At 36.6% G+C, this 20282-nt stretch overlaps 1 protein-coding gene across 5 annotated transcripts in view; it reads right to left on the bottom strand.

Annotated features, from left to right (window-relative positions):
- PPP4R3A (protein phosphatase 4 regulatory subunit 3A) overlaps positions 1-20282 on the bottom strand; it is a 42253-nt gene that overhangs the window by 2171 nt on the left and 19800 nt on the right. For 3 of the 5 annotated variants that reach the window (XM_071426606.1, XM_071426602.1, XM_071426604.1), the window contains 11 exons: positions 18721-19338; positions 9938-10015; positions 9719-9835; positions 9114-9230; positions 8709-8840; positions 8518-8620; positions 7436-7594; positions 6076-6245; positions 4381-4523; positions 1686-1876; positions 973-1199 (listed from right to left, as the gene is read on the bottom strand). In XM_071426606.1, the coding sequence (XP_071282707.1) occupies positions 973-1199; positions 1686-1876; positions 4381-4523; positions 6076-6245; positions 7436-7594; positions 8518-8620; positions 8709-8840; positions 9114-9230; positions 9719-9835; positions 9938-10015; positions 18721-19338 (2055 nt within the window). Of the gene's footprint in view, positions 1-972; positions 1200-1678; positions 1877-4380; positions 4524-6075; positions 6246-7435; positions 7595-8517; positions 8621-8708; positions 8841-9113; positions 9231-9718; positions 9836-9937; positions 10016-18720; positions 19339-20282 lie in introns of those variants that run through there. The other 2 variants (XM_071426605.1, XM_071426603.1) reach the window with 2 other exon arrangements.

Below are 20282 nucleotides of genomic sequence, written 5' to 3'. Positions count from 1 at the left end.
CTTAAGCCGTGTGGAGTAGAAAAAAATTCCTCAAACCCTAAACCCCCATTTACCTTCGCTAGAAGTTAGGTGAACAAGCAGTATGGTAGCACTACAAAACAAGCTGTTATTCCAAGACTGTTATTATCAGTGTTATTCCAAGACTATCTGACAACTGAAATACATACCTCACCTTTTAGAAATGGATACACCACTTGTTATGAAAATAAATTCTCATTATCTGAACTGCACTGTATCAACATTACCTTATCTGTCCCCTTGTGCTGAGAAAATAGCAGTCACTCTACTTTCCTGACTCAGTTAGAACATTTTTATTCAAAAATCTGATAAAATCCAACAATGTCCTAAAATGTATTTTAAAATGCTAGTTTTGAATATTCACTGCAAGTTACAATGCTCTTTTAAAGTGGCCTTCTTCTTCTACTACTTCAGAATATTCCAAATCAAAACTCTAAGTTAGTTCAAAGGTAAAAAATGTCACACTCAGGTATTAAAAATTGTTCTGGTTTACAGCAATCACCATCCAATGCAATTTATTTCTTCCACATAGGTCAGTTATAGAATTCTGAACAATATTAAAATGGTGATAGTAGAAATCCTCACTGGATGTGCAGGGCATTGTGGTATCTACCACAATTTGGTTATGTTTCCAAAATATATATTTTTACCTGTCAAATACCCCTGTGCAATTTAACATGAGTACAGAGTTGTCTGTATTTGACTGTAAATATCACTGCTAAGAGCACCTAATGGCATGCTTCCTACTTGACCAGTCTGGACATTAAAAGAGCTTTTATTTCTTTCATATACAGCCGATCTTGTAAAAAATACTAAAGGTCAGACAAAAAGTACACACAAACCAGACAGTCCATTACTGCTTAACTTGTTGGGACTCACAGGAACTTTGGAGAGATGCAAAAGCAAACTCCTGTGCTGTAACAATAAAGTCAACCTACAACCATTCAAAATTACCTTAGTTGTAATAGCTGCCATCTGAGATGTGCTTTTAGAAACTGATCCAGGTGAGCCAGGGGACCCTGGAGACCCAGGGGACCCAGGAGATCCAGGCAGATTACTTGCAGATGACTGGCTGGTAAGGTTAGATTTTGTACCACTGGAAAAAGAAAGCTTGAAACTCGGGCTCTGGCGACCTGAAAGGTTAGTTTTCAGAAGAACTTCCTTTTCTTCACTCTCTTTCACTGGAAAGAAAAAAAAAGGCAAAAAATAAAACAGTATTATTGAGTGAAACATTTAATTACAAATCACTTCACTGTTTGGGAAAAGGCTTAATACTTTATGTGTAACTCAGTTAAGTGAGTCATCAAAGACTTTTTCCTTACTACTGTATCACCTACCAGTGGTTGTCACTGGCCAGTAATGAACATTTTTGTTCTACCAACGGTATCACCTGATCATTTATATAGAAAATGTTGAGTTAACACATAACATTTAATTATAACTCAAATAAAACACTGAAAAGCTTGACTATCAGATAAGATTTTAATTCAAATGCTTTAAGAAGTCTAAAACACATTTTCTATCATTCTGCCTCTAACAACAACAAAATTTTTTTAATATGTGGTCTACCAAACTGATGTTGCAATTTCAAAATAAATACATGCAAATCCTTCATTGCAGCAAGACTGAATAATGCAAGTTATGGCATTCATCTTCTCACTCCTTACATTTTTTTCTTTCCATGAATTTGCTGATAGGGTCCATAATATCCTCATCATTTTTAGGCTTGTCAGAAGGGGGCACCACTGCCTCTCCATCTTCCATATCATCCTCATCAGTATTAAACCACATTTCCTCCTCATCCTCCAGGGTTCTCGCATCCCTTCTGTACCTGTGGTTTCTCAAAATCGAGCGCATGCTGCAGAACAGGAGGTTTGAAAAGCTTAGATTCAAAAACCAACTTATATTAATAATAAAACTTCTACTTGACACTCAGTGACAGCTTACAGATCCATACATTGCAGAGCAATAAAAACACCACAAATCATTCCCTATTGTGAACCTCTGTATTTTCAACAAAATATCATTAAAAACTTCTCTGTAAAAAGAATCAAATAAAGTTCAACTCTGCTAACAGCACATGCAGACTACTCCATCAGTAAAAAATGCTGTAGCATATAAACAGCACTATTAGAAATAATTTTAATAAATCTCACTGAAGTGTTGCATTCAAGCTTGGTTTACCAGTTTGCACTGGTAAATAAAAAGTTGTAAAACAAAGAGCTTAGAAACATACACATATTCTCTGAAAATACTTTGTAACCTGTTAGTATTCAGGGTCCAACAAGTTAAATATGACTCCAATTTTAAGTAGATACATTGAAGAGAAAGTTCTCTCTCTGCCACATCCACCTGTTACAACTTTTGGTCACTTATCAGTGTTCTCCATTTTTCAGAGCCTTGGATATGAACTGCTACCTCTCTCTCCCTGTTTGATCTACTATCAATGTTGGTTTATCTGAGCTCCACCTTTCTTTTCTCTTTTCTCACAGAAGCAGTATTATGGTCTTGGAGGAGAGGGACAGGGATGTGGCCCTTGAAAAATGGGGAGAAGTGGAAGAGACATTGAAAACATTTTCATTGCTAGATGTTGATTTTAACAGTCAGTTTCCAACAGCAGCATGAAACTCTTGATGAAGCACTTCACAGTTTACTGGATGAAATTTCATGTTTTTCAGAAAGTGTCTGTAGTGATTTTGGTTATGGGATCAAAATGTTAATAATACAACCTAGACATTTGCATTACTGAGTGCAGGAAAAAGCCAGAAGGGAAAAATCAAAACATTACAAACTATTGAGTAAAAATGCTAAATGCACTTTTAATAATAAATCTAGTTTTAAGTAAGTTGCTTGCCAGCATTATCATACACCTATACATATTGCATCATTTTACATTTTATTTAAACTCAAGTTCTGCTAAGAGCACAAAACTATGGCTTAAGTGGAACTCTAAATGAATAATTTTATGGCCTGTGTCAACAACATGTTGGGTTCCTTCCTCAATGAAATATTCTTTGCTTAAATACATAAATAGATTCTTGTTATTTGTGCATTTTATTATTTCTGGGTTTTCACTTTAAAAATTACATGCACTGTGACAGGACTTGTGCAGCCACAACATCAGATGTAGGAAGAAGGCTGAGCTACAGACCTCCTGAAGCTCTATTTTCTGTTGGACAAACTCATGCAGCACAACCACTTAGCTCTACTTGAGCCAAGAACAAAACTACAACTTCACTTGCTATAGTGGATGGAAATTACTGAAGAAAGCAGCTGGCTGTTCTTTCCCACATATGAATTAATGTAAGCAAGGATCACAGCCTTGGATTTCACAGCTGTTTAAGTGATATGCTTAGATGACATAAGCCAAAATAACAACATCTCACTTTTAACACCTTAGTACTCAAAACTGCAGATCCTGCACATGCTCTTCAAAGTGCTTCAATGTTTTAAAATAAATCTACACTTTTAGTCTCATTTAATTGTACAACTCTCAAATTTAAGTATTAAGAAATCTTGTGGCAAGAAATAAAAGCCTGAAATGTCAAGATATCCTACTAGGACTAATCAGAATTAAATTTTCATGTGTTTTCAAACTAATTCAAGACAGGAAAACAAGAACAGGTCTTGCTAACAATTATTAAGAGTAACTCAACTGTTCACATAAGCAGTCAATTTGTTTTAATGACATAAAGCAAAAATAAATGGAGCAAAAAGGCCTAAACTTCCTATTTTTATACACTTCAGCTTTAATGCTTTTCAACTTGAGCAACTGTGTACTAAGGAAGGGAACTTTTGCTCTGGCAAACAGAAAGAGTGATTCAAGCTCTGCATCAGATTGCTTTTTACTCCATCAGCAGATCTAACAGGGACAAAAAAGCATTCTCTGAAAATTTCTTTCTATGTTCTATTCCTCAGGCATTTTGATAAAGCTTATCTAAATATCTACTCCCACAACTAAAATGAAAGGAAATCTGATGTGTAAATTTTTGAAGGAAAAATCCACAGAATGGTAATTCACAACTGACAGTCTTTCAAATTAGCAGTGAAAATCTGTTATTTAGACAAATCAACTTGGTAGAGATACTTGGTAGGCTTCCAGCCTCATTAAAGTACTGCAGATAAGTTTAAGATATGCTAAATTAGCATTATGACTGGGGGTCCAGCAACTAGTGTTTGCTGAAAAGTCTATAGAAACACATTTGAAAATCACACTTTTAATCCAGTAAATTCAGCAAGGCTTGAGATGTAAGCAGGAGTCTAAATTATCTGTATTTCCCAGAACAAGAGAACAACCCACCAGTAGTCTGATAAGAGAATTAAAGCATCAATATGCTATTAAGGGCATTTAGTGTATTTTACCTGTCAAGTTTTGGATTATCTTGTCTTTCCCTTTGTTGCTCAAATCGTAGTTTCAGTCCTTTGAATGTCTGCACATAATCTACATCTTCCAGTGCCTTCCAGTAATTTTCAATTACATGAGCTGTTAATGATTTTATATCTTCCTACAGGAAGAAACAAACATAAAGTGACTTATTTTCATTCAAATAATTTATTTAATACAATATAAAAAGTATCTCAAATGAGAATGCCATAGCAAGCACTGTAGTAATTAACTTATGCAAAAATGAGTATATAAGTATATAAGTGTAATTACAAATCTAGAGCCTCAAGTATTTGATTAGCAAAACAACATACATTTTCTAGCAGTATCTCCTTCAAAACATTACAGAACCTAAAGCCTGATAAAAACTGTACCACACCCAATCCTAAAATGTCTTTCCTCTGTAACTGAGAGGTATTTTTACACTGATAGAGAGCATGGCATGCAGTCCTCCAGGAGCAGGCTGCTCCAGGCAGGGTTCCCTGTGGGTCACAAGTCCTGCCAGTGAACCTGCTCCAGTGTGGGCTCCTCTCTCTGCACAGGGCCACAGGTCCTGCCAGGAGCCTGCTCCAGCACAGGCTTCCCACGGGGTCAGAGCCTCCTTCTGCAGGCCTCCACCTGCTCTGGCCTGGGGTCCTCCACAGGCTGCAGGGGGATTTCTGCTCCACCACAGACCTCGAGTGGACTACAGGGAGACAGCTGTCCCACCATGGACATCACCATCATCATGGACATCACCATGGGCTGCAGGGGAATCTCGGCTCTGACCTCAGCCAGTGGCACATTCCTCTGGAGCCAGGTGGCATTGGCTCTGTTGAACACAGGGGAAGCTTCCAGCAGCTTCTACAAAACCACCCCTTTAGCCACTGCCCAGCACTGCCCCTGCAAATCCAATACACCACTGTACAAGCCACGACCACCTGTACAGGTGAACTTTTCCATAGCTTCAAAACCAGTTTTCAGTCAACTCTTCCATGATGATCAGGTCATCTTATTCTTGAATTACCTTGAGTCCCAACTCAAAGAAGAGGTGATCAACTCTACAGATTTCAAGAGGTGACAGTGCGTGGTGACTTACTCCTCCACAACTGTCTGCACCCTAGCACCCTAGCTTGGCCCCATTTACCACATTTACAGTCTGTACAGCATCTTGTCAGAATCTGGATGCAAACAACAGCAAGGAAATAGTACTGTGCAGACAGCCAAACTGGCATGAATATTTAAGAGACTCCTCATGCAAGGAACTTGGTAGCACTCCATTAAAACAATCAAAAGAGATTGGTATCTCTTCTGTATAATTCCATATTCCATTGAATTGACATTACAGAGCACAGCTAAATTTGATGGGTTTGCAGCAGTAGTTTCTAATTACATTCCTGTCATAAAAGCCCATCCAATCTGCATGATGAAATTTGATTAGTACTGCCTTTGCAAATCTGGGTACTGTGAGTACAGTATCAAGTGAATTTAATCTTCAAGTAATGGTATTGTTTGAATGTAAGAAAGAACAGGTACAAATATGTAACAGTGATATAAAACAAGGTTCATATAAATACAGTATCATATGGTCCCATTATGATAGCATAATTTAGGGCAAAAGCAAAAAGAAAAGTAATCTTGAATTACAAGACTAAACAATGCAGTCATTATCTTCAGCATATACTAGCACTCACCACTCTGATAAATTCAAACATCTCTATTATGGCAGAGTTCATCAGATTATAACGGGAACCATTATTTAGAAATGCTTTGACCACGGGTTCAAACAAAAAGCTTTTCATTATGTAACGGTTGTAGAATTCATCCTTCAGCCCAATTATCTTTCTCTTGAAACGAAGGGCACCTGAAACACACGTGTTGTCAAAAGAGTCTTTACATTTAAAAGCAAAATTGCAGAAATTACTCAACATTATTACAGCAATTTACAGCCTCAGCTCATATACAGCAATACATTCAGTCCTTCTCTGCTTCTCAATAGTCTTGACTACACTGCTGAATATTACTTAGCAGTTATCATCTATCAATCTATCATAAAGAAATCCTCCATCATAACTGTACAAATGAAAACACCTCCGTTCACTGAAGAATACACAAAGTATTGTTCAACTATTACACTACTAACATAAAAATCTATTTTTCAATTTTTTAAATTACTTATGGTAAAGGTAAAACATTTTCTCAGTAAAAGAGCTCAGAAATTTGCTTATCATCCCTATTATTCAAATGTTTGGTTAGATTTAATTAGTTCTATCAGATTAGAATATAAATGATCTCATTTTAAAATTGATAAATGACTTTTTATTCACACACATAGTAGGGCAAAGGCTTGATTTACAACCAGTTTAAAGCTCTTTCTGAAACTCCAAAGCGTACACAAGTGAGAGAATGTCCATGCATAAAGAGAAAGTACAGTATCACATGGCAGCACATTTTGCATAGCAACCATGTGTACAGGTTATTTGGCTACAAAATGTTAAAGGTACTTATTGTATGGTACTGCTCAGGCAGCTGAAGGCTTTGTTTTTTTAACTCTATGTGCACAACAGAATCACAGAGAAAATCTCCTACTTGCCTCTAGAATTAAGTCTGCTTTGACACTACTGAGCTGAGTATGGTCAAGAAACTACCAGCCTGAAGAGATGCACACTGAACTTTTGTGTAGTTTAATGCATTCAGGTAGTCATAGCTCTAATTAAGTACCTCTGGTAATTTCTACTAAAAAGCCATCAAAACTTACAATGTTCTCTTAGTATATTCAAAACTCACATACCATCTCTTAAATTCCCCTCTCCACTGACATGAAGTAAAGTCCTTCTTTTTTAAGGATAAAAACGTATGTATAAATGCAAAATTATTTACTAATAGTAGCTGATATAACTATAATCTAGTATGAGAAACATAGACTAATGGTAGAATTTCTGTGTTCAGCAAAAAATTGTCATGATCCATGAACAGTTTTTTTCCAGCAGAGTGAAGATATGTACCAGTTCCCATCCACAAAATTCTAGTTTATTCCTTAGCTTTCAAACTTACACAATGCCAAGAAAGCGTGCTTTGAGGCCATGAGAACGAGTACCCTTCGCAGGATATCTTTGTTAATAATGTAGTTTTTTATGTGATAGGTATGATGTTCTACACAGAAAGTTAGCAATTCCAGTATTAATGCCAAGAGTTGGGCTGTCTGAAAATCATCTGTAATAAAACAAAGGCAAAATAATTAAATGTATCTGGAATACTTCCTTCAGAAGCAAACTTCAAATATCCAACTGCACTCCAGTAAACATTTTTACAAGTTTACAAGTTTTTTTTATTTTCCCACAGACATTTTATGGAACATGCTGCAGAATATGTTTAGTCTTTAAGACAGAAATTTGTTATGGATTGAGTATTTTCTATGAATACAGATATGGCAGGAAACTCTAAAAATATGGAACCAATTACATTTTTCTTAAATTGTTTGAAGGTTCAGAGTACAGAACTTAACCCTAACAGGTGTAGTCAGGCTTATTTAACCAAATCACATTATAATGTCCAAAAATCTAGATCAGAAACAATTGCCCCATATGCAATGCCTTGACTAAGTTTACAGCAAAAATGTGATCTATAATGCCTTTTAACTAAAGTACTATGCAAGAAATACCTCAGGGTCTTTTAACACTTGTAAGAACTGCTGCTAGTAACCAGCATGAACAATTACTTCATCACTGATCTCTGCTTTCTTGGTCTGCTGAAGAAACAACTCTGAAATTCAGCACACCTTCCCAGGGGAAATGTTGCAACATTCCTAGTAATCCCTGACCTTAAGAAATCATTTAGACGTGTTTAGAAGTCTATGTCAATGAACTGCCCCATGAGTTCCTAAAAATTGTGAAAGTATTTTATTTTTTGCTAAAGCCAAATTTGTAGCAAATGTTGTTCACTTCTTAAATCAGGTCTCTCTGCAGAGTTTTGTACTTATGCATTATTCAAATGACTAAATATTGAATCAGCATTTTACTTTGAACTATGTTTCATAATCTCAGACTCAATTTATTTAGATGGAAAATGTCCTTTGACAATTATTCTAAACATTGACATTCAACAGCCTTGATGTGCCCAAAATCCAGTGTCATTACCTTTGCTAGGCTTGTCCTCTGTAGTATTGGCCAATAAAGGGGCTGTCAGAACATGCATACAATGTTTGTAGAAGAAACCCAAGAACTCTGTCTTTTCTGTTTTCTAAGGAATGAAAAAAAATATATGCAACATATATCATCAAATACCCTAAAAAAATCAAACATAATTTCATTTGAAGGTATTTACTTACATTGGCAGTGGCAAGCATATTTTCTGGATCAACTAAAGTACGAAGCAAACCCATGAGTAGCACTGCTCCTCCAAGTTCTGGATCTGTGTCACAAATCATGTGTTCTATAATGAGGTTAATGAGTAATATATCCTAAGAGGGGGGAAAAAAAAAAATCAATTCAAATGCTACTCCCTTGTACCAAATCTGAAATTATACAATGCAACAAGTATCTGTGAACAGGTGAACTTATGTCATCTAACAGAACTCTTTAAAACACAGCAGTTCAGTGTCCTGTTACCAAATTCCAAATTACTTCTTTGAAACTAGGGCTCATGGCATTCATAGTCATAAATATACACCAGTAACTTCAAACCCCAGTAATTTCCAAACCAATATACCGATTTCTGAGGACTCTTTACTTACATCATCATTCTGCTGTGCTTCCTGCATGACAAATTCTCGTACCATGGATGGGTTGTATTCAACCAAATATGAGAATATATCAGTGGCTGCACTTCGTACTTGTGCATCATCCATACCCTGGAAAAGTCAAATAAAATCATTCTGTTTTCTTGAAAGGGTTAAATGAACCAGAAAACATACAGCTTTAATTCCTTCTCACAAATCACACCTAACTATTGCTAAAACCAGATTCTAAAACTAAGTCGACTTGTACTTTGTAAATTTGACAACAGCTGGACAAAATAAATTTTATGGTTTCCCTGCTCTTTGATCTATTTCCCTATTTTCTAACTTATCTGGATACCAAAAAGCAAGCAAATCTAGGAAAGCAAATAGGAAAACAAAAACTGGAGAATGCTTTTAAAAAATGCTAAAGAATGCTTTTATAAAAGCTTTTAAAGTTTTACAAAAATATTTTGAACATTTTGAACCTTTAGCTAGGACAAGCCAAATGAAGCAAACAAAAAGAAAACCACTTGCTGAAGTTTGTGCTGAAGTTACTTTTTAAAAAAGCCTCTCTGACGATAAACAAAATTGTTATGACAAACAGAATTAAAATGACTTACCAATATGACTTCTAGTGCAGGCAGTATGCCCATATTTGACAAAGTTTTGAAAAATGCATCTCTGTTTTGAGGTTGCAGTGTTTGTGAGAATGCACAAAACTCTTTCAGAAAATTTACCTGAAAATCAAGAATATACTAGTTTAGTATTTAAAAAAAAAATAAAAAAAGGATTCACATGTCACTTTGTGGTAACTGTCACATATTTTACAGATTTCTTACCAATTCCTGTCTTTTCTCCTCATCTGTGGCTTCATCTGTTAGTTGTGCAAACAAGTCTGTCAGAAATTTTTCATCTTCCTACAAAAGCAAAACAATACCATTTGTTTATTTGACAATATCAAAAGGCATCCAAGTATAACATAAAATTCTTCTAGACCATGCTTCCTGGAATGAAGAGAACATATGTTTGTACACTGTAATTAATCACACCAGTATCAACTTTCTAATTCAATTTTCAAGTGAATTAATATGCATCTTGTTTTTGAGCTTTAATCATATTCAGCATCCCTCTACCCCCAGAACAATTCACTCTCAATTACGATGTTTGTTGCACTGCCTTCTAGTTGTCCTTTTTCTACTTTCTACTGCAACTCTCATTGTTTTGTCTTTGACTTCAACTTCCTTCCCTCTTGTCACATGCCAGTCCCCCTAAATCACACTACCCTTGGTCAGCTGTTTACATACATTTATAAACAACATCCCCCACACAGACACACACATACATGCATATCTTTGGAATGTTATTAGATCTCTGAAGCAGAACAAAACAAGGACACAATGAAGGGAAAGCTGCCTAACAGCAGGAATGAGGTGAGCTTCCTTCCCCCTCACTGTTGTGAAAAGGGTGAATTCTAGAGACCAAATCAAAACAACCATTCCTATCGCATACAGAATTTATTGGACATTCTGGCTGACAGCAATCAAAACCCATTCCATTATTTTCACACAGCTGTACCTTAGCAAAACTACAAACAGCTCCAAACACATTACAAATGTGTATTTAGATTGAAAGAAGGAGAAATATTTAGCTTCCCATAACCTTTACAGTTCCAACAACTAGGAAATTATTAAAACAGAAATAAACCTTCTCCCATCCTTTTCCCAATGTTATGCAGTGGTAAGGCAGCAGTTGCTTCAGAATGGTTCCAGTACATCAGGTACTAATGCATTTTTTCAGAAAGCTGCTGGTGTTTCTTGTGAAGCCAGTAACACACAGATGTGCAACATCCCTCCATTCCAACACCACGGTGCCAGAAATCCAAGCTGCTTCGCTCATGTTTCCACAAAGCAAACCCATCAAAGTACTTCAGATACACACACAAGAACTTTCTTGTGTTGTGAATTACCTCAGTACCTCATTCAGGCTCACCATGGAGCCCTGCTGAGGAAGTGAGTACCTCAGTTCTGACAGCACACCGTGCTAAGGCTGCTACAACACTGCCACAACACAATCAGCATCTCTACATGGCACTGCACAACACACATAAACCCACAACAGGTTGGCATGAGCCACTGGATCTCACTGCACTATAAGGTAAACCATATATTTAGAATATGCCACCTTTTCTCTTGTCTGCTGCTGAGCTGTGCTCCTAACCTGACCCAACAGACAATGAAAAAGAGTGATTTCTGTACACAAGTTCAGGTGCTGTTTCAGTGACTGCTTCAAGTCTCACTTGAAGTATACCAAAATACACTCTGGAGGATCAAGCACAGATGTAAATTTTGACTTCCAGATATCAACAGTGAAATATGTTCAAAACAACTATTAAGGTATTTGATTTCAAAAACATACCTTAAGCTTTGATGGGCAAATGCAAGGCTGTTTGACTACCTGCTATCCAGGTGTTATATGGCTTTGTAAGTTTTCTGTTCTAATATTTAATTCATGAGGCATCACAGGTAACCTAAGTAACCCCAGTAGACATACTGACATATTAGGTCACTGAAATTAAAAAAAAAACAAACAAAACAAACCCCATAAACCTCAGTTTTTTTGAAGAATATGCAGGTTCTTTTCCATGATTAGCAGGGCATTTAAGAGAAGGCCACATAGTTTGATTTCATTTCTCTTTTCACTATTTTGATCAAGATGTACAACTAATCTATGAAAACTACTGAGAAGATGCATGCTTATTCCCAGCTGGAAAGCATAACCCCTATTTCCATTCTCACTGTGAAAGCAACTTTTCACCTCTTCCATGATATCTGAGAGTAAGTGCAGGTCAACTGTCTTAGAGTGATCACTGTGAAAAAATAATGGAAACTTCAGCAGCAGACAACCATGGCTCTTACATATGTAAGAGTAGTGTACCTCTGGGGGAAAAAAAAAAAGGTACACAGTATTACCCAAAGTATCAAACTGGGGGTTTTATATTATGGAAGGAGGAGAGCCCCTGTACTGTGAGTGACATGTGGGTCTCCATTTATGGTCTCTTCAGTGCCCCAGAGACAGAGTCAGCTGCAGAGGCTGCACATCTGGCATTATGTGCCAGAGCAGCACAGGCAGGAGCTGCTGGGCAGGACCCCAGCTCAGCTCTCTGACCACATCCTGCCACATCCCTGACCTGTCCAACACGTGGCTGGCTGCAGCAGAGGGCAACCCACTCACCCTGGTACTGAGCTTGCAAACATACGGGACTTGTAGAGGGAACCTAAAACTGGCATTCAATGTTAATGATAATGATAAATCATGTCTTCAACACTTAATGTTTCAGGATGAATTTGCAGAAGTTCAGTATATAACTATCTTCCAGCATTTCAAATATAGACTACAATACAGTATTTTACAATTCTGCATTAAATATAATACTGAAACATATCTCCATGCCATGTCCTCTCCCAAACTCCATTAAATACCTTGCACTTTTAAATTAACAAATGACATCTCTGGGCTCCAGAACAACCATGACCTATTTAAAATCAGACAAATTAAGATGGATCTGAGTGATTGAAACATCCCACCCTTGCACAGATAATATGCAGTAAATTGCACTTATTTCAAGAAAATAAAAACACCTTATTACTAGCTTCACACTTTGGGCTTAGCCCTGAAAAGCATTCAGCATTTATCTCATTCCAGATGCTTAATGAAAGGCAGACAGGTTGCTGTTCATGAGAAAAGCCAAATCCTCTCACATATATAGAAAAAGTGTCATTCCAAAGAACATTCTAAGTATAAAATTCTCTCTCTCAAGCTGTAAAATTACTGACAAGGGCAGTATATCTAAAGAAACATTCCTGAACAATACTGCCAAGACCTGTGGAAATGCACAGTCAGAGAGCAGAGTTCACATATTTTAGAAGTCATATAGCACCAACAGACAGAATAATAGAATTACACTAATTGGAATATTTTCTTTTCTTTTTAACTTGCAAAAATCCCTCAATGTATGTCTGTGAACACAGTGCAAATGCATAATTCTCTGCAGTATGTGGTCTTTTCACACAGACAAGTATCAAAACACACTTAGCTCTATCTTAGAAGCTGTGAAGGTCACAACTGGTTTCCAAGAAAACCAAACTGTAAACAGTAGTTTATGATGTAATTGTGCATTCTAGGTACTTTCCCCAGGCACAGAAATTATCAGAAGTGCAATACTTAAACTATGTGTATACCAGACACTGAGTATATTCATTTCTGCTTTGCAAGATCTAAGCAGACACTTCTAGATTTAATACATTTCGAAGCTCATAAAGATAAAAACAAGCCAGGCCAACTACTCACTCAATTATTTATGACTTTAAAAACCAGAAAACTCACAGATAAGCTAGGGTCACAAAAAAGGACACTATTTATATTTGTGATTCAACTTCCAAAGTAGCCCTCCTCCTCCTGAAAGGCACTTAAATAAAGGATTCTTCAAAACTAGGTCTCTCTTAAATATAATTAACATTCAGTTATCAGGTATTTTCGTGTCTGTGATTACAGATAAATGTCATAAAACATACTTTTCTCAAAAAAAAAAAAATCAAAGAAACTCAACACTACCCAAACTAGAAAGAGAGCACACATTCCATACTATATTCCACCTTCATATCCATTTTGGGTAGAAACAGTATTTTAGCCCATAAAGCGAAATTTTCATAAAATATTACTAGCAAACAGGTAATTACCACTTCAAACACATTCCTTCCTGCTACCACACAAAAGATTTCTTAGCTTAAAATCCCCTTTGTATCAGACTGCCTTTCCACACATGCCTTCATCCTGCACTACCTTCACTTGAATCAACATGCTGGAAAAGGAACGAGATCCACCAAATGACTTTTGTAGTTTCTGAACATGTGCAAAATAATTTTCTGCAATGAAGAAGTTAATCCCAAAAATCACAAGCATGCACCACTTGCAAATGTCTTCCACCAAGTCATTTCCCCCAGAAAGTGGTATCCTTTTACAGTTTATTGCAAGGTGAATTTTTGCTGAAAGTAAATCTCCAGTTATTCCTGAGCAAACTACTATAAGAAGCAGACTGGATTTGGACAAAACTACTAGTATGCACTTACACAACTCCTCCTCCAAAACAACTACAGATAATAGTGTTTGCATACACAGGACTCTGTTAAGAATAAGCAACTATCTGAAAACCAGTTTCAAAATTAAAACCTGCCTATCACTACATATTAATACAATAAAATATACAGATATACCTAAATACTTGCAATTTTTTAGCTCTTGAAAATGGATATAGGGACTATCAATAATATGACTTCTGTATTTAAAAATTCTGATTTACCAGTACAATAATACCATCTGATCACTGTTCTACCAGGCACAAAAACTATTTTAACATACATCAAATTTTCCCCTTCTGCTCTCCACTTCCCTGAAAATTAAAGACCTTGAAGTCTAAATGCACATACCCAAAAGTAATTCTAATAATATTCTTTATTCTGGAAGATAAAGATATTGCATGATCTTGCTGGCAAAAAGAACACACCAATGAGAAAAGGGGGAGAGAACACAAGGAAATAGTGTTTGCTCACTCTATGGCGCAGTTTTGCAAGATTTTTTTTTTAATGAACTAGTTAATAACACAAAGGGAAAGAACTGGTGGCCTCCAGTGTGCTCATTAGTATGTATTTTTTTAAATTGCAAAAGAGCGTCATACAAAGCAAGAAACACCACTTACCTGTCCCACCCCCACTCAAAACTTGGCCAACTCCATGTTTCAGCAAGTTTCTTGGTGGCTATGACATCTCAAGACTAGAACAGGCTGGACCCCAAGCAGTAAGAGTATATTAGGAGGGGCTGAAATTGCAAAAAAATGCAATTCATATCTTACATGTATCTTACACATTGTGAATGAGAAAATCTGTAACTGAGTAATTTTCACAGCAGTTAATTCTGCAGTCTGGGAATACTGTTTTCATGGCTTTATTATTCATCATGAAACAACAGTATCTAGTTTAGTGAGATTTTGACATGCTCACTTAAAATTACCTATCTTATAAAATTAAACCACAAACAAACTTACCTCCAGTTCTCAGAAAAGCCCATCAATAGAAGCATACTTTTATAAAGCCTATGAGAAAGCTAACCTTCATGAAGAAGGAAGGAAGAAAATGGTTCATAACCCTAATGCCAAAGGTTACCTATTTTCTGGTTTTTGTTTTAGCACAAAAGGGCGACAGTTATTTTACCTACCAAAGAAAGCAAAATGATCAAAGCAAGTATCTTCCATGACTACAGAATTTATTTTTTTAAATACATGCAAAGTCTCTCTAATAAAGCAAGAACTCTAAAGAATCAGCATATTCCCATCTTCAAGATTAAGTGTAACTGAAAAACTGACTTTAAATGCCAGAGACCTATGGCCTATCTTGACAGTGAATGCCTATCTTGACAGTGAATGCCTTAAATAAAACACAGTGGTAGTTTTGAGAAAAAGTCACTCAGCTTGTCAAGAAGCATAAGACAAGATCTGTACAGTCCTGTACAAACTTCTATTCACTCTCTGACACTACAGTCTGGCTGAGCTAACTGAGATGAGAGTACTGTAAGGTGCCATTTTGGTTAATACACAGCCTGACATGGAAAGGTCCCCTTACAGCTCACTTCTTTTCCATGATGTAGGTAAGAGTTTTTCTTTTCTTCTCCTTCACAGCCAGAGAAAGAGAGAGAAAAGAACAGAATACCCAACAACTCAGCTGCACACACAAGAGTTGCAGGATGCCATGGGATATCAGCTACTCAGGGAGCTTACTTTTATCCTGCCAAGTGAAACTTCCCAAAAAGACATCTCTTTTGTCACATCCTCAATGATCCAAAAGAGACAACCTAAAGTCAACAGCAGAGGCATTAAAAACCTTTTTTATTAATCTACTAGGAATTTGAGACTCATCCATGGCTTCCAATAAACTACCATGAGGCAACCCAGAGTCTTTTCAATTAATAATGACTTCTAAAAGAAACCACTTCTTAAGTCCACATGTAAGGTTAGTGAGCACCAAGATCTCAGAAGATCCAAACTAACAAATGCCAGGAACTACAGAGAACTAGACATCCTTCATGCAGTAAGAGCCCCTCACACACACAAGTACTGTAATACCAGCTATAGGAATGCATGATGTTAAACCACACACAAATGGAAGAAAGCCCTTAGGAATTAGTTACAGAAGTGAAATCAACAAAATCAGTCTTTTAATTCAGTTCTTAGAGCATTATTTATTCTGTGTAAAGAAACAGGAACAAATAGTATCATATATTTTATACACAGGCTGTAGGAATGGGGGATGAAATGAAACTAGAGTGCAGAGATTACAGAAAAGTGCAACGTGGCCTATTGCTTTATGAATAAATAAATGCCAGGTAAGTAGGCTTAAACCTCGGGTTACAGCTACATTCCAAGAACTTGAAAAATCAATCAATCAATCAATCAATCCTTTTAAACTCTTAGAAATGCAATGGACACATAATTTGTGAGTCTTTTTTAATTCCCTCAAACCCAAAAATTGATCAACAATGTCAAATTATTTCTAACAGATTCTTACGTAGAAACTTAGGGAGTTCTCCCTCCTTGCTAGAGAACTGTACTGTGAAAGTACTAGGAAATGCAGTACAGCACAGGGTGTATTATCTTCCTGGTGTGCTCTCATTCTGGGCTCCTCAAAGCTGTGGAAAGCACTTCAACAATTCCAAACGTTTATCTAACTTTGAACTGCAATGTTAATTCTTCTGACTCCAACATACATGAAGTAGACTTTATTCTCAACCACAGAGAACAGCAGTGAAGATAGCATTCAAAAATCAGCTGTCACAGAACAAATCAAAATCAGATCTGAGCCTTTATTTCAACTGTAAACTGCAACTAACAAGTCTGGCAACAACACAAAACCTTGATATTGTAACTTAAACCTACCCTACAGCTATTAACCTAGTGCAAGTTGTAAGAGACAGAAAAAAGGAAACTCATCAGTCTTTAGTCCTCAATAAAGTTATCTCAGGATATCTGGCAAACACACCCATCATGATTTTGCAGGATCAGACCCTCTTTTTCCTTGCCCAGTTTTCTTTTTTTGAAGCTCAAGATCTCTCTCAGAATCAGCCACTGTCACCAAGACTCCTGAAAAATTCTTCCCCTCCTCCTCCTCAAGTCAAAATATATAATCTTCAGAAATTTGCTTCTAGCAACACTTGCAAAGAGGGCAAGACATTTTTGAGAAAACAGTCATCCTGGATGCTCCAGTTGAGACCCCTTAACTGAGTCTTTTTCAACATTCTCTCAAAGTCAGACTTGTAAACTTCTTCAAAGGGGCAACTCCAAAATGCTTAAGGCCTTCTGACTGTTTTAGATAAGCAACTGTGACTTTGTTTATCAAGGACACACATCCAGACATGAACAGTTTGGTTCACCTGGGCATAAACTGGGGCCTGGTACTGCTGAAGATGCCTGAGGTGTTTCACCTGACAGATTAAAGCTCCAAGAGAGCAGATTAAATACAGATTAAATAACATCAGTATTCTGATAACTGAGTGCGATGGAGGAAAAGTTGTGAGGCCTAGTTTTGACAATTATTTGCTCTATGAGCTTGCAAAAGGAATTTTCACTCTCCTTTGCTATATATTTTCCATGAAATTATACAGGGTACATCCTGAGAGTCAAACTGAAAATAAACATGATTAAAGTAATCGGTATCATCTAGCACTTGGTCCATTTCTCCAGATCAGACAGCCCCTACTAAGACAGTGACTATTCATTTATTAAATTCTGGAAGAAATAAGATAATTATCATTAACTTCAACAAACCAAAATACATGTGCTGTAACACTTTGCTGAGTTAGCTGAAAGCTCCCCTTACAGAGATGTGCCACCAACTTCTAACACCATTCAGAAAGTTCATGGGTTGGTGCAGACCACCATAGACATTGGTAAGCTATGTAAAGCACCAAATAATCTCTTTACATTTGCAGTAAGACATATTTAATGAAAAACTGGTAATTCCAAGCACCATTATTTAGGGATTTATTAAGACAAACTAAGAAAACATTCTAGCATCTGAAGTGGTCTTATGCTCTGAATCTGTACTTTCCAAACAGCTAATTTAATTTACTTCAAAATTAGCAACAGCTACATCGTGGTAGGAGATTATATTGTGAAATTTAGGCAAAGTGATTTCTTCATGGTAATATGACAAGAGATATCCCTAAGTCTAGTGACTAAAAAGTCCCAAAATACAAACCCAGCAACCCTCAAAACTCCTATTAAAATCAAAGATTCGAAGTGCAAACAGTACTGTTCATTCCAAAGAATCTCATTCAATATTCTATAGGTTTGCTCCATTTAAATCAGTTGCACAGCATCTAGTCCAAATCCAGGAATTAAAGGATGAGTATTTGATAATTCAGTACTCAAATCCACGCCTTTTCTGTCACACTCCACAATCACTTACAGAATCACAGAAGTGAAGGATCCACCAAAGCACCTCAATCTTTCCAGGAATAATCACCTGACTTTCTTTGCCCAAGCACAAGTAAGAGACTGTGAATTTTTGAAACTTACCTGTAACATGCCAACTATTTCCACTTTATTAAAAAAGATGAAAGAATGAAGTGTTGATAGCATATTTTCCTCAAAAACTGAGGGAGTGGGTAGGACCATATCTTGAATATACTGTACTCTGTATGTCTGATGTATTTTTTGCTTCAGCTCTGGATCAGATATAGGTATCACCTCTTTAAATTTTGCTGTTTTAGTCAGAAATTCCCTGTGTTTCCGTGACTGCGATAAAGACGGATCATATTCTAGGCATCCAATTACATCCATTATACATTCCTCGGAAAACATGACTTCAAAAAGTGCAGTTCTGTTCAAAAGGAAAATTCCCTTAATAATTTCATATAAGTGGTGTAGTCCTTCAATGTTCTCCAAGTCTTCGCACACGTGAAAAATTTCTAAGAGCTTCTTAATATAGCCCTCATTTTCCAGTGCTAGGGCGAGTTTTTCACGGCGTAAGGGTGAGGGCAGGGAAGATGCCACGAGTTCTGCGATCTCTTCCAGCCGGCTGAGCTCACAGGATGGCAACTCCAGACCTGGTGATGACATGTCATCAAAGCGCTCCTCCTCAGATTCATCAACAAGATCCTGAGTAATATCCACAGAAGGGTCTTTGCCTTGAACCTGCAAAATGAGATTTGTCAAAAAGTGGAGTTTAATTTTACTGTTATTTGAATGCTTTTTAAAAAATACCATTGAGGTATCACGCATTTTTAATTTGTATGGGCAAAATAGAAATGCAATCTAGTCTGACATTGAGTACAGCTGGTTTGGAAAATAAAAGAGATAATGAGAAGATTTCTTCAAATAGAAAGCTTTATAGAACTGTTTCTACATGAAACATTTAACTTTATTTATTTATTAAAAATGGGAGGAAGAATAAGGAAAATACCTACATTTTACGAGTACTTCAAATAAAAACAGAAATTTGCATTTATTAATATGGATGGCAACTTCTTAACAGACTACTGAACTTCTTAATAGACTACTGAACTGTTTGTTTCCAGCCTTTATTCTCTGCAGACAGATTTTCAAATGCAAATCAGTATTACATTATTCTAGTGATAGCTTTAAACATTTATCTATAGGCTATTAACTGCTCTGTATGCTTTTCAAAGCTTCCACTACCTCAAACACAGGAGAGAGGCCAGTCTTACTAATTTATCTGTTGTTTTCAGTTCTGGAGAGCTGCAAGTCAAAATCTGTTATTGTGCACTTTCTAAATACTCAACAGAGACACAGAGTCTTCTTTTAAGAACAAAAAAGCTCAGACCAACATTGACAAAATAATAGAGGAAAACTGACTGTCAGAAAAATAATGCACAGGACTTGCAAAAATCTCTCCAGAGATATGAGGAAACTGTGGAAAGTATGAATTAGTAAAAAAATGCACAGATGCCTGGGCATCAGAGTCAGCTTTAATGACATCTTAATTTTAGCATCTGCTTGGAATCTGAAGTCAAATTCAGAGAAACACTGCTGAGCAGAGCAGTAGAAGGTGCTGTTGTTTTTATTCTTGAAATTCAGCAAAAAAAACCCCTGGGAGAAATAATGCCTCATTCATAACA

This window comes from Agelaius tricolor, unplaced genomic scaffold (assembly GCF_023055355.1).
Source record: "Agelaius tricolor isolate 1412-34295 unplaced genomic scaffold, bAgeTri1.0.p SCAF_5, whole genome shotgun sequence".
Lineage (NCBI taxonomy): Eukaryota > Metazoa > Chordata > Aves > Passeriformes > Icteridae > Agelaius > Agelaius tricolor.
This window is presented reverse-complemented; position numbering and strand designations above follow the sequence as displayed.